At 35.7% G+C, this 15,715-nt stretch overlaps 1 protein-coding gene across 4 annotated transcripts in view; it reads left to right on the top strand.

Annotated features, from left to right (window-relative positions):
• Nucleotides 1-15,715, top strand: part of DMD (dystrophin) — a 2,360,554-nt gene that overhangs the window by 807,430 nt on the left and 1,537,409 nt on the right. For all 4 annotated transcript variants that reach the window (XM_066250305.1, XM_066250306.1, XM_066250308.1 and 1 more), the window contains exon 19: nucleotides 6,279-6,366. In XM_066250305.1, coding sequence (XP_066106402.1) covers nucleotides 6,279-6,366 — 88 coding nt within the window. The remainder of the gene's footprint in view (nucleotides 1-6,278; nucleotides 6,367-15,715) is intronic.

Consider the following 15,715-nt stretch of genomic DNA (forward strand, 5'->3'; position numbering starts at 1 on the left):
GCATCTACTATGTACCAGGCTCTGTTCTAGGCACTGGACATAGTGTGAAGAAAGAAATACTTGAGAATACTCTTTTTTTCAAGTGAAGGAGAAAGAGAGAGACAAGCAGGAAAAGACAGACAGGAAGGGAGAGAGACAAGAAGCATCAACTCATAGTTGCGGCACCTTAATTGTTCATTGATTGCTTTATCATATTTCCCTTGATCAGGGGGCTCCAGCTGAGCTAGTAATTCCTTGCTCAAGCCAGCAACCTTGGGCTTCAAGCCAGCAACCTTGAGCCCCAGCCAGTGACCATGGGGTCATGTCTATGATCCGGTGCTCAAGCCAGCAACCCCATGCTCAAGCTGGCTGAGTCTGTGCTCAAGTTGGTGACCACAGGGTTTTGAACCTGGGTCCTCTGCGTCCCAGGCCAATGTACTAATCATTGTGCCACCACCTGGTCAGGCCATGAAAATACTATTATTGATCAATGTCACCCCATTAAATTTAATTTTGAAATAAAGAAAAAGAAATCCATGAAAATACTAGACATTACACAGTTTGTATTCCGGTGGAGAAGATGAACATTAAGCAAGATTAATACATAGAACACGTAGAGTGTTATTGACCAATGCCAAATATAAAATTAAAGGAGGCATGAGGGCTAGGAAGTGTTGTGTAGATTAGTGGAGTGGAAGGTGAAGCAGGCCTAGCTGAGAAAGAGAGATGTTTAAGTAAAGATCTAAACAGTGAGGACTTTATTTTAGGATATGCGAGGTAGGAGTATTTTAGCCAGAGGAGGAGTAAATGCAGAATCCTGAGACAGGAGCGTGCCTGCAGTGTTGGAGGACAACAGAAATTGCCAGGAGCTATGTAATCAAGGTGCTCAGCAGCAGGAGAAGAGGTCAGGGAGGGTAGACAGGTACAGTCAGCTGGGGCCGTGGTTAGAATTTGGGCTTTTCCTCAGAGTGAGAAGGGAGGTTATCGGAGAATTGAGCTGACCAGTAAGTATTGTGTCTAACTTGCTTTGCTGTGTTAAGAATATATCATCAGGGCACAAAGATAGAAGTAGAATCCCCATTTAGTAGATTATGTTGAAACATCGAGAACCCTGAGAGATGATGGGGTCTTTTGACTAGTGTAGCAGTGAGCACAGCAATGGTTGCCTCATGGATGTGTTTTGAGGTTAGAGCCAACAGGATTTTCTGAAGAATTGAACGCGGGGTTAGAGAGACGGAGAAGAGTCAGAGAGGATTGTACAATTTTAGTCTGAACAAACGGAAATACACATCACACCCTTGGACACGAGACTTAGAGTTCATTGAAATGAGGAGCCAGTAGAGGAGATAGAGTAAGGCAGTTTTTGAGGTAGAAGAAAAATTCTCTGTGCTTCTAGCTAGGAAGCCAAATTAAGAAATATTTCTAGGATGTACCCTCAGAGTTAAAGTATGTTAAATAAGCCAGTGCCTGAGAATCAGCTGTTGAATATAATAGCGTAGAGGCTAATGGGGACATTTATAATAGCAGTTTTGATGGAGCTGGGGGAACAGATGTGAGGGATAGTTTTTCCTCCTTTGTAATGGGACCAGTTTTTACTTAGCAAGGTAGACGTGTGGATGGCCAATTTTTCTCCTTGGTGTCACACGATTCTCTCTCTTTCTTTTCTTTTCTTTTCTTTCCTTCCTTCCTTCCTTCCTTCCTTCCTTCCTTCCTTCCTTCCTTCCTTCCTTCCTTCCTTCCTTCCTTCCTTCCTTCCTTTCTCTTTCTTTCTTTCTTTCTTTCTTTCTTTCTTTCTATTTATTTTTAGACAAAGAGAGAAAGTCAGAGAGGGACAGACAGACACAGGAAGGGAGAGAGATGAGAAGCATCAGTTCTTCATTGCAGCTCCTTAGTTGTTCATTGATTGCATTCTCATATGTGCCTTGACTGGAGGATGAGGCTACAGCAGAGCGAGTGACCCCTTGCTCAAGTCAGCGACCTTGCGGTCATGTCTATGATCCCGTGCTCAAGCCAGCAACCCTGTGCGCAAGCTGGTGAGCCCACGCTCAAGTAAGCTACCTTGGGGTTTTGAACCTGGGTCCTCTGCATCCAAGTCTTATGCTCTATCCACTGTGCCACCGCCTGGTCAGACCACACATTTCTTTAGAATAAAGAATATGCCTTCCCTTTTCCAGAACCTTATTTCTCTCCAGATTTAGTTTTTGGTGGTTGTATAATTTTTATTTTTTCTGTAGTTTTATGATATATCTTTGAGAGAATACAGAAGTGTTAGGAACTACTAATCAGACCAATTTTAAAACAGAACTTCATATATTTCATTTGAGAACAAATGCACGTATGGTCAGATTCAGGAAAAAAGGTTTCAGTGATGGTTTTTTTTTTTCAACTTCTTCAACACTCTTTGCATGTTGTTTTTTTTGGAAACTTCTCACACATTTCTGTCAGCAAGATGCTCTATTCCACCTGGTGCTAGTTTTTCCTTACCTTGTTTTGAAGATTATCGAGATCGTCTTTCACAGAAGGACCACATGTGCTAGTTTGTCTGGGACATTCTCAGTTTGTGTTGTTCCATTTGTCACAGCTCAGTTATTTCTAGCTTCCCATTTTACTACAAAAATTGTCCCAAATTATATGAAGAGGATATAAACAGGAAGGAGAAGCAGGCCTAGCTGGGGAATAAATTATATGAAGAGCTTCCTCTCTTCTCAGAATCCCTGGAGGGCAGATGTCTATATTATTATTTTACATAGACTATATCGAGGCTCAGAAAGGTCGGATCACTTTGTAAATGTCAAACGGGTGGTGAGCACTGGAGACAGAATTCAGAGCAACTGAGAACAGTGGGGCTCCCAAACTTTTCATTATCCTCTCGGATGTCTCCTTGCTTACCCTACGTGGTCTCATTTGAAATCAACCAGCTCCAGCTGTGTCTGAAATAAAATGTTTTTTGGACTCTTCACTGTCTTTAAAGTGATGTTACTTAACAGAACTCCCTATCATCTAAACATTGACAACTGTGTAGAAAGGCCTGTAGCTGCTGCTTCCTGGGGTCTGGTCTCAATTTGTGTACCAGTTACTCAGTTTGTCTATAACACACATCTGGCAATGGCGGACAGTAATTGAACTATACACAGAGCTGCCAATCAGCTTATAGATTGGCAGTGTCCATTCTAAGTCACCAGGCATTCCTTCTGATTTGGTACCCATGATACAATAATGGTTAAATATTTTGAGTATTCCTCCTGACTGCATTCAAACCATCAAGTCACCTTTGCTATGAGTTGTAGCCAGATATGTTCAAATCTATTTGATTAATTTCCACTGAAATACTACTCAAAGCAGCAGAGTATGTTTGAAAGAGAGCTGAACATTTAAATAGGTGATCTAAATGGTATTGAAAACTTGCTACTTCTTAGATCTTGGGGAGATGACAATCTCATTGATGCTGTTTTTTCTTGTGTAAACTAGGATAACATAATGCTGCTTCCATCTATCTGACAGTTATTGTGACGTGCATATGAAAAAAAGACATAAACTGTAATTTGGTAGACAGGATAAGAAACTTCATTTTTATCATGGTTATGTCACTGTTTTTAAATATTCACAATCCTCTGTTACCTCACTTTCTTCTTTTGTTAAGTTGGGAGAGCAATAATTCCAACTTTGTGGATTATTGTTTTGTTGTAGTGGTTATTGTTGCTATTTACATTAGAATTACTGGAATAATGTGGTTAACCAAACCAGTTCTTTATATTTTAATGTTACCCTGATATATTCAGTCGCAAGTCTGTCTGTTGGTAATACAAATTGATTAATCCATTAAATTCTTAGAATAAAGAGATTATGATCATGACATTTAGAAGGCCATTAATACTTTATTTTCATCATTTATGAAGACAACATGCTTTTCTGATTCTACTCTATATAATTTCATGTTAAAAACCTCAGTGTGAATAAAATAGAAACAACTCTAATAGGAAAAGATAAGTCTAAAACTCAAAGAACAGCAGTTTAGTCATTGTTTTTATTGTTTTTTTGTTACAGTGTGTTTTTCTTTTTTCTGTCTCTTTTATTTCTCTATATTTTATGATAGAGTTGAAATTTTGGACACCCAAATTTTCCTGTCATCCTTGATAGTTGAGAATATTATATTTTTAGTTAGAATGTGCTTACTCTTTCTAAAGTGCTCTGAGTCCTTTAGAAATAGAATTTACCATTTACTGGAGAACCAATTTAAAGTACTGGAAATCAGACATGCCACTAAGCTGCTCAGGACAGAGAGTTTACAAGACAGAGGTTGGAAATTAAGAAATTATGAATTTGGTAGCTTCACCTAGGTTCTAACCATGAATAATATGTTGTGGCTATTTTATTCTCATGGACTTATCAGTTCAGCTACCAAGTTGGAACCTTCCATGGTTGTCCACATGCCTGTGTAAACAATTCAGTAATTTCTGTGTGAAAATGACTTTCAAGATGGGCCAGAAAGTTCACCTGTGAATTGGTATGGGATCGGGTACATGGAATCCCCAGACACCACTGTGGGTGTGCCTTGAAATTTTCAAGTAGAATCCAGGATATCAATCAATGTGAGTCTGTTACCTTTGCAGGTTGTGGGTCTGAGTTTTTATTTGCTGTGCTTGACAGCATAGTGTACAATGGATATTTTCTAGTTAAGCTAGACGTACTTTTGAAAAGACTGTTACTCTATAATGTTTAATTTCACTTGTCATTTATTTTGCTAAATTTTAATGAGTATATTTATTGTGTATTACATTTTTTCCTGATTGGATACATTGTATTGTCTATCAGCTCTTGAGCTTTTTGCATTCTTGACCTTGAATCCAATAATCCTAGTTCATGAAACTTAAAAAAAAAATGTTTTAAAAGCCTATATGTAATTGCGGTTCTTCTTTAAATTGGAGAATCTTTTCAAATACTGAAAATAATTGCTTGGTAAATAGTTAGGTCTCTGAATGTATGTATTCCTAATGTTGCCATATTACTTATATCTATATTTATGACTATCTATTTATCTCCTGTCTATCTTTAACTATTTACTTTCAAATGGAGGACACTAGGTCCATACTATAAAATTGACACTCGACACATGTGGCTTTTTAAATGTAATAAATAAAAGTAAATTTAAAATTAACTTCCATAGTTACCTTTGCCATGTTTCATGCGCTCCACATCCAGATGTGGCTTGCGGCTGTTGTATTGGACCATGCAGATATAGAATGTTTTCACCCTTACAGAGTGTTCAACTGGATAATGAGAGTATGCATAGATCTATTATAAGTTCTTCCATTTGTGTGTACTCCAATATTATACCTTGAAATATTTGTTTAAATGAATCTAAATAAATTTTTGAAAAATTGTCTAACATAGAATAGCCTTTTACCACAAGAGAAATGTTTGGATAACATCGTTAATCCCAGAAGTATTGCTATTACTATATGTTAATTTCATTATAACTTGCTTTTTCTCAATGGGTAGGTATGTTTTTGGACATATATATTGCTATAGTTACATATTTTTAATGACCATATTAATATAGTTCTGAATCATCGTTTAAAATGTACGTCTCTGTAGTACATTATTAGCTAAGCTCAACAGTATCAAATACTGGTTTGGTTTCATTTCAATGGGGTTTTGTTATTCAAAAGTTATCTCTGGATGGGAGAAATGAACGAAGAAATTTAAAAAAGAACTTTTGAAACTGAATTTATTTCCCTATAAATGGGAATACTTTGCCAATTTAGAGATAAGTTAACTCGCATTTTTGTGCTTAGATAAATGTGTTCTTCTAAATTAGTCATGCTAGTATACTTTTTCCCATTGTATATACTTACTGGATTTTCTCTTTGACTTTTATTACAGAATATATTCTTTTGTCATGAGGAGTAATTTCAGGGGTGTATATTTTAAAGACAAATTCCATTTTTATTGCCTGACACTTAATCTTTTCATTGTTTGTTGTAATTTGCCTTTGCTGCTGCTTTTTCCCCCTTTTTTTGCAGTCTTTCATGATAATGCCTCAAAAACTATTCCATAAACAAGAGTTACGGGTAGAAATCTCATTAGAAATAGTAGCGATTCAGTATAAAAATGGCTTTTGCTTTCATTGACATTTTGATGCTTCTGGTGCTAAGAAACTTGAGAACAAATCTTTAGATTCACATGATAAACTGACAGAGGGGAAAATCTGAAAGCTTGAAAGGGCAAGTAGAAGTATAATTGCTGTGTAGCCTACAAATCCTTGTACTGAAATGCTCACCTTTGCTCTCATGCTGCAGGCCATAGAGCGAGAAAAAGCCGAGAAGTTCAGAAAACTACAAGATGCCAGGAGATCAGCTCAGGCCCTGGTGGAACAGATGGTGAATGGTAATTACACGGAGTTGATTCCGATAATCTTCTTAGGGATTTGATAAACACATAGGTTCATATTTATCAGCTGAATTTTATCAGACAAGCACTTCCTGAATGCAAATTTAAATTAAAGTGAGCTTTTGAACTTTTTATTATTCTTTTTTAATGCTAAGGAAATTATTAGAGGAAATTCAACTTTGAGTCTGATCAAAGGAAATGGGATATGGTAGAATATTTGATCAAACTGTTGTAGAGAAATTAATTTGAATGTGAATCCTGCTTGCATTGGTCCAAATAATATAAGAACACAAGGTTTGCAGAAATAATGGAAAATCTAAGCAATCATATAATATATGTAAAGTGATTATAATCTGACTTTACATCGTTCTTGCAACGTATTTTTCCCATAGACTTACATTATGTGGAAGGTTTCAATAGCATTTACAACAGGCATCCCCAAACTGTGTCCCGCAGACGCACGTGGCCCCCTGAGGCCATTTATCCGGCCCCCGCTGCACTTCCGGAAGGGGCACCTCTTTCATTGGTGGTCAGTGAGAGGAGCACTGTATGTGGCGGCCCTCCAACGGTCTGAGGGACAGTGAACTGGCCCCCTGTGTAAAAAGTTTGGGGACCCCTGATTTACAATAATATATTTGACATTTATGTTATTTTAATTTTTTTCAGTCATTTAAAAAATTTCTCCTATGGGGAACTTATATATATATATTTAAAATTTTGACTTTTTCGAGTGAGGTAGAAATAAAAAGCTCACAGAACTTTTGTTTTTCTTTTTAAGAATGGGTTAAAATTAATCTGTGCTGTCACTTAGGACCTCAAAAGCTGTCTGACAGATGTGCTATTGACATCAGTTGTGAGCAAAAGTCTTTTGAATTTTCATTGTTCTGCTGTGTTCAGATATAATTAATTTATGAAAAGCAGGGAGCAATACTATTTCCAAACAAGGTTATTTTTTCATTTTTCAAAGGACATGTTCACAAAACTATCACAACCAAATGTAACAGTGTTTTTATCGTGCATGTCAGTTTTTTCCGGAACCTGCCTACATTTTGGGGCATGGATTCTATGTATGAACTATTTTTTGCCTTAATTGCCAGGTTGACATTAAAAAGTCGCTGATCTTCCTAGGAAATCAATTCATTTTCTAATTAGCCCCAAGACTCTATTTGGTTAAAAACATAAACAAACAAATATGACAACTGAGGATTGGGTTAGACGTTAATGCAAAATATTAAAACTTTGTCACTTAGGTACCTGTATGCTGGATGTTTTAACTGATGAGTTTGACAACAGGATATTCATGTTAAATAAAGTATGATCTAAATTTTTTTCCTCTAGCTGTTACATAATTTCCCCCTAGGGTCTACGTGATCACTTTTTAAAATTTTGACAAGCTGTTGCAAAGTATATACTTTTAAATACTTGCATTTTATAATCAAATATCAGGCATGCTTTAAGATAATCTGATAGTAGCATAGAGTGAATTATATATATAGTAATTGAAACCACCAGGATTCAAATAATCATATGATGAGTGATAATATCATTTTCTCAATTATTGCTCTCATAGCTCTAACTTTTTGAGGCATGGAGAAAAACCAGGATATAAATTAGGTCCTTAATAAATATTAATTGACTGATTCAATTCTATTTAGCAAAGCAAAATTAAGAAAGTAATTGAAAAGATTTCTTTGGTAATTTTGGTCAGAAACTAATGTTTCTGAAAAAGAAAATGCCAGCCTGATCTGTGGTGGCGCAGTGGATAAAGCATTGGCATAGAATGCTGAGGTCGCTGGTTCGAAACCCTGGGCTTGCCTGGTCAAGGCGCATAGGGGAGTTGATGCTTCCTGCTCCTCCCCCACCTTCTCACTCTCTCTATTTCTCTCTTTCCACCTCTCTTCTCTAAAATGGATAAATAAAATATTTAAAAACTAATGCCAACTTGTATAGAAAACAAGGAGAGTAAAGGGTGGTAAGGGCTTAATGGGAGACATTCTTCAATGATCGACCATATTCATCAAATTTTAAGCTTACGTATTATACCAGTGAAGATAAAATTTACCTGATAAGTGCTTAGGCTCAAGTTGAGGCTATAACTAGAGCACAAATCTGCTGCTCCATTCAGTCAAACAAAGTAGATTCAAAGATGCTAACTTCTTTTTGTTCCTTTATTTATTGTGGTCCTTCAAAGAACAAGTTGCATCATATTTAAATTACGTGATCATTTGTGCCAGTTGTGAGTTAAGCCAGATATACCATAAGTGTCTGGAGGACCTATCTAGGTAAATTCCACGGACCCCTCACCCTAACTTACACTAGCTCCACTAGCATATAGCTAGAAACTAGAGTTTACTGGTATGGTTCAAGAAGCTGAGAGGCAACCTGAGGTTTCTCTAAGCTAGGCTTCCCAACAGTTAGCTTAGTAAAGTTCTGAAATTTACAAGCTCAGAATTTCCTTTCTCAGGTTTGCACTATGACATTATGATAAAACTCTTAAACCATAAATGACACCTATATTCTCGTCCTTTCATTTATAGAAAGGAAAATGATAACTGAATTATGACACTTGATTCAAAACCTCATATAAAAGTCTGTGGCTTCTAACAACATTATATATCTTCTTCTCAAAAATTAAGATCATTCCGGTAGTGTTATATGAAGCAATTAATACAAATATATGTATTTGTATTATATATAATACATATTTTATATATTATGTATATATGTATAATATAAATGTTTATATATACATTGTATGTGTGTTTTAATGTGATAACATTTAACATAGTGGAAAATATGTATTAAGAATATAATAAGTACAGCTATTTTGAAGAAAGCACTTCTAAACTACATTTCATATGCATACATAGAGCGAGAACTAAATTTTCTACTTAAAATAATTTACTGTAAGATTAGGGTACTTTTCTAAAATATCTACAGTGATTTTGGAACTCTTGACCCAAAATGGTATTTCAGACATATTTCCCAATCACATTTGGCCATTTCTAAATATCTACTGAAAGAGTGAATTTGTAGCACTAATTAACAAGTACAGAAACAAAATCTGTTAGTCCCAAAGGCGACTTCTGGAAAGAATTTAAGAAAGGTACTGAGAAATAGTTAATGGGTTGGGGTCTCAAGATTGTTCAAAGCGCAGAGTTTGCCATGCTGCCAATGTAGAAGTAGTTTGCATTTGATGCTGTGAAGTTTTGTTGAAAATCACTTGTATGTCCTGAAAACACTACTTTGCATAACACATGTTCAGTTTTGTGCAGTCACATAGAAGTTATGAACATTTTGAAGATAATTTTCATTTTTCTGTACCTTATCAGATGCAGCTATTTGCCGAATATTCAATATAATAAAATTTTAATATTAATGATATTATTTAATTGTGAATTTTACAGTGAAATGATTTATATTTGAAGAATATGCAGGGATTCAGTAAGAGAGTCTTATAAATTTATTTGGAACTTTTTTTAAACAAAAAAAAGAAAGTTGCATAAATTATTTGAATACTTTTTCTTTTTCTTTTTCTTTTTTTTTAAGTGAGAGGATGTGAGACAGAGAGATAGGCTTCCACATGTGACCTGAGCAGGATTCACCCAGCATGCCCCTTACTGGCTGTGCTGTGCCCATCTAGGGCTGTTGCTCAGCAACTGAGCTATTTTTATCACCTGAGGCGGAGGCTCCATGGAGCCATCCTCTGTGCCCAGCACCAGCTCGCTCAAACCAATCAAGCCATGAATATGGGAAGGGAAGAGAGAGGGGGGAGGGAAGGGGGGTCGAGAAGTGGATTGTTGCTTCTCTTGTGTGCCCTGACCAGCAATCGAACCCAGGACATCCACATGGTAGGCTGAAGCTCTACCTTTGAGCCAATCACCTAGGGCTGAACAATTTTCTCATGGATATCCCAGTTCTTTTATAACAGTGTAAGTGATCTTTATGATCCTAATAGCCTGTAAACTAGGCTATAATTCTTTTAACAGAGAGAATGTTAACTAAAAAAAGTATAGTTCTGGAGTTTTGACATGGAATTTTGTTATAATTTTTAACTCATTTATCTATTTCTTAATTACTTATATATAATAGTAGGGGATTTTACATTTTTATTATTATTTATTGATTTTTAGAGAGATAGGTGAAAGGGGAGAGGGAGCTAGAGAGATACAATTTGTTGTTTCACTTAGTTATGCATTCATTGGTTGATTCTTTTATGTGCCCTGACCAGGGATCAAACCTGCAACCTTGGCATATCAAGTAGCTAACTAACTGAGGTACCCAGCCAGCGCTTAACTATATTTTTTAAACTAAAAATTAATTTGCTGTTTCTATGACAATGTCAATTGATTGGAATTGGATAAGTATGGGGAGCAGCTTGATGGAGTGTTGGATGGTGAAGAGAACATCTTCATTGTAGAGAAATTTTTCACATATATAATCTTTATGAACTTTATTGTCAGTATATTAGATTAGTATAATACAGTGGTACCTTGAGATACAAATTTAATTCATTCCGTAACCAAGCTCGTAAGTCAGTCAACTCGTATATCAAACAAGAGACAGATTTCGGAACAAAAGATACACATAAACTGAAATGAAGGGATGGGGGGAAATATTTCATGCAAATGGAAATGAAAAAAAAAAACTGCAGTAGAGTAGCAATACTTATATCTCACAAAATAGCCTTTAAAACAAAGTCTATATAGTAAGGGACTAAAATGTCACTACATAATGATTAAGGAAGCAATCCAACAAGAGGATATAACCATTGTAAATATTTATGCATCCAATATAGGAGCACCAAAATATATAAAGCAGATTTTAATAGACATAAAGGGAGAGATTGACAGAAATACAATAATAGTAGGGGATTTTAATACCCACTAACATCAATTGATAGATCCTTCATACAGAAAAGCAACAAAAAACAGTGACCTTAAATAACACACTAGATTAACTGAACTTAATTGATATCTTCAAACTGCCAATACTGGAACCATGCGCCAACGTGCCAACTAGTGGCAGCTTCCCGAATCACGACTCGTATCTCAGAATTTCACTTGGATCTTGAACAAAAGTACAGACCGAGTCACAGCTCGTATCTTAAAAAAAATTGTATGTTGGTCTGTTCGTATCTCAAGGTACCACTGTAGTTTTATTATTAAAGAAAATGTTCACTTTCTAGACCTTTAATGAGAGTAAGTGGGAGAAAAGATTGGGTACCTAGTGATTGAATTACGTTTCCTGTAGCTGTGTTATACTAAGAAAGGGAATTTCTAAATTATTTTTATTTTTTGAAAAGGATATATATGACTTTCTTTAAGAATTATTTTTATAATTATTTAAACACAAATAGTATAAAATAATTATTCAAACTTATTCTGAATTCTATTTATTTATTTTTTAAAGACTCTATTTATTTATTCATTTTAGACAGGAGAGAGAGAGAGAGAGAGAAGGGAGGAGCAGGAAGCATCAACTCCCATATGTGCCTTGACCAGGCAAGCCCAGGGTTTTGAACCCTGAATTCTATTTATGAAATACTGATGTATGCATATATATCAAAATAATATTATATATGCATATAGTCTCCTATCAATCAGGTGTAACTAGAAAGTCTGGTGGTTTAAATTGTTTTTCTTTTTTTTTCTTTATTAATTTTGAAATGACACAAAAATAATTCTATCAAAACATTTATTTGAAAACATGTAAGCATAGCTCTATTTCCCCTTCTTCAAGCTGTAAAATGGTTTCACCACAATTTCCAGAGATACTATAATATAATTATCTAATAGGGTTAGTGATGTTTTCTACATTACACTTCACTTTTCATTTCTAATTGTAGTTTTCTCTCTGTTAATTAAGAGCCTGAAGACAATCACACCACAGAAATGTTTAAATACCAGTGCTAATTATTAGTAAAAGAACATCTCTAAACCATCATCCCCTGAGTGTTAGATTATAGTGTTTCAGGTGATACCTAATAGTCATTCTGCTAAGGCTTGTAATTAAATAGCACAGAGTGATAACACACAATCCAGAGCTTCTCTTATATATACTATTAACTACTTAACAGTATTTTTCACATTTTGGTTTATAGCTCATTAAGTACTTTACCGGAATGATGTCAGTTGAGCTTGGGCAACACAATTTTGTCAGATGAGCAAGGGCAGGGATTATAGTCAGTTTGTCTCACATCAATGCCAAATGCTCATTATCTTTGTTTTACATTATTTTGAAGGATTTTCAGTGACAATTATATACTTAATGGAAAGAAATTCTGCACTTGGTCAGTGTATCAGTGGGGCGCGTAAATAGTACTGTTTCTAGTCATCTAGCCCCTCCATCATGAATGAGCATCTTTCCGCATTTACACCCATTTCCTCTTGTCTTACACATTTCTCAGTTCTGGGCAAACTCATTGATGTCTCCTTTTTCTCCATGGGACATGTAGGATAATGGCCTACAGAGAGTTCACACTCCATAAATGTTAATTGACACACATTGTTCTTTGATTAAATATCCAAAGAAAGAGGCTGTGTGTGTGTGTGTGTGTGAGTGTGTGGGACCAAAGGGAATTACAGTAGTCACTGTTGTAGAAAATGAGTCAGAGGAACAAATATGTGTTGGAATCTAACTTTTTCTCTTATAATTCAGTAATGTTTAGAAGTAAAGTGTAAAAAGTTATATTTGTAAATTTATATATTTTATTTACTGGTGCTGTTAATTATACACAAAGCCATTAATTGTTATAAAATATTATTTTAAAAAAACCGTGAAGTAGCAGTTGTATAAAAGTTAGTAGGTCAGAGATGCCTTTAGTATTTAGTCTGTCATACTCAGCTCTTATTTTCATGGACTCCAAATAAGTTTCTATTATAGTCTAGGTTGTTACATCTAATGCCAAATGAACTTGTAACGACCCTCACTTAATATGCACCAAGAAATTGGTGACTTCTGCAATTTTATTTTATTTTTAATTTTATTTATTTATTTATTTATTTTTTGTATTTTTCTGAAGTTGGAGATGGGGAGGCAGTCAGACAGACTCCCGCATGCACCCGATCGGGATCCACCCAGCATGCCCACCAGGGGAAAATGCTCTGCCCATCCGGGGCGTTGCTCTGTTGCAACCAGAGCCATTCTAGCGCGTGAAGCAGAGGCCCTAGAGCCATCCTCAGCACCCGGGCCAACTTTGCTCCAATGGAGCCTTGGCTTCAGGAGGGGAAGAGAGAGACAGAGAGGAAGGAGAGGGGGAGGGGTGGAGAAGCAGATGGGTGCTTCTCCTGTGTGCCCTGGCCGGGAATCGAACCCAGGACTCCTGCACACCAGGCCGACGCTCTACCACTGAGCCAACTGGCCAGGGCGACTTCTGCAATTTAAAGTTGTTGTTCCAACTATTCTTCTAATTTAAGAGCTATGAAAACAAAGGTTTGCATTATTCTACCCTGTCTTCATGGCTAATGATGAATATACTTGATGAGGAATACTTCACTTTAAGTAGCAGTTCTGAAGTACTTGCATGGAAGGTGGTGCACAATTAAAATTATTCTAACAGTCTGTTATGCACTGTACATAAGTAATAAAATTAATGGATGCACTTCAAGTAATGATCCATTTCCTCTGGGTGCAATATATTTATTCATAGACTATTTCAGGGCTTGTTTAGAGTATGAGATGTGAATGGATTATGATCCATTATCCCTGAGATTTTAATGCGCTGCTACAAAATGGTTTCCATAAGTATTGTTCATAATGCCTGGTGAGTTAGTGTTTGTATTCCTGAGTAGCTAATAAAAAAAATGGAAAACAGATGCTCAAATAATTGATACTTAAAACTTTGCAGATATTTACACTTGCAGACTGTTATAGGACATAAAATTTTCAGTTAAGGAGGTTAATTCTATGAAATACACATAAAAGAATTGTATACAATAGCAAAATTATTTACCTGTGAGCATTTGAGACAATTAGTACCCTTATTCATTCTACAAACATTTTGAGGGACTTTTGCATAATATCACCATAGTACTGGGTAATAAATGGCCATTTAATTAATGAAGGTGAAATTAATGGCATTTTTAATTTTAGTTTAAGATCTATACATTATGTAATGTGACATGTGACAGTGAATTTCTCTCTTCCCCCAAATATTTTAAAACAAACTTGAAGCAAGAGAAACTATGTGTGTGTGTGTGTGTGTGTGTACATCTGTGAATATTGCTCCCCTAATGTTTGTGTTTGTGTGAAATAAGCTATTGATTTGGCATTGGATAAGTTCATAAGTACCTACCATAAGCTGAGATCACTAGCAGATACTGCCAGGGGAACCATTTTTCTTAGAAGGGTTTATAGTTTAGGACAGTCTATACTCTAGTTGAGCAAGAAGCACATTCACACATGAATTAATACAATAGTTACATACAAATTCTTCATAATAAGATGTCTTTTTCTCTGGAGTCAACATGATATCTGTGCCAGTGACATCTAGAAATTTCTGATTTTGATTTTTTTCTCTGGATGTCCTTTATAACTTTAATTTCCAATGATTATAGATGTATGACCAAATATTCCAAGATTGCCTATGAACTTAAAAATTTATCACTTGTTTCCTTTTAAAAATATATACACATTCTTTTTTTATACACACACTTTTTTTTATTCCTAATTAGTGCCAGACTTTATAAATGTAACACTGACTTAAGTATTAATCTTTAATTTTTATAAATGACCTCTTTCAGCTGTTAAAAGACCCCTTGACCCCCACTTGGACTTGTATTACCATGGATTGCCTTCTAAAGACTTATTCAGGTTTAACATATACTGAGAATATTTCTCCTAAATAGTTGATTATTTATATCCATGGCACCTTTTTGAATGACTAACATGATTTAAAATTTCTCCTGTGTATTTATAAATTGTTTCATTTTTCAACGTTACCTTTTTTTGCAATTATTTTTTCTCAGACTGAGTGCCCATGTTACTGGAGGTTTGGATTCTTCTTTTATTTTTTATAACAAACATGATCTTTTGATCTTTTTTTTTTCAGTGATAGGAAGGGAAGCAGAGATAGACTCCTGCATGCACCTCGACCAGGATCTACCTGGCAAGCTGACTAGGGGATGATGCTCTGCCCATCTGGGGTATTGCTCCATTGCTCAACAACTGAGCTCTTCTTAGTGCCTGAGTCAGAGGTCATGGATCCATCATCAGTGCCCGGGGCCAATGTGCTCCAATTGAGCCTTGGCTGCAGGAGAAGAAGAGAGAGAGAAAGAAATAGAGAGAGATAAAGAAGGGAGAGGGAGAGGTATGGAGAAGCATGATGGGTGCTTTTCCTGTGTGC

This window comes from Saccopteryx bilineata, chromosome X, assembly GCF_036850765.1.
Source record: "Saccopteryx bilineata isolate mSacBil1 chromosome X, mSacBil1_pri_phased_curated, whole genome shotgun sequence".
NCBI classification, from domain to species: domain Eukaryota; kingdom Metazoa; phylum Chordata; class Mammalia; order Chiroptera; family Emballonuridae; genus Saccopteryx; species Saccopteryx bilineata.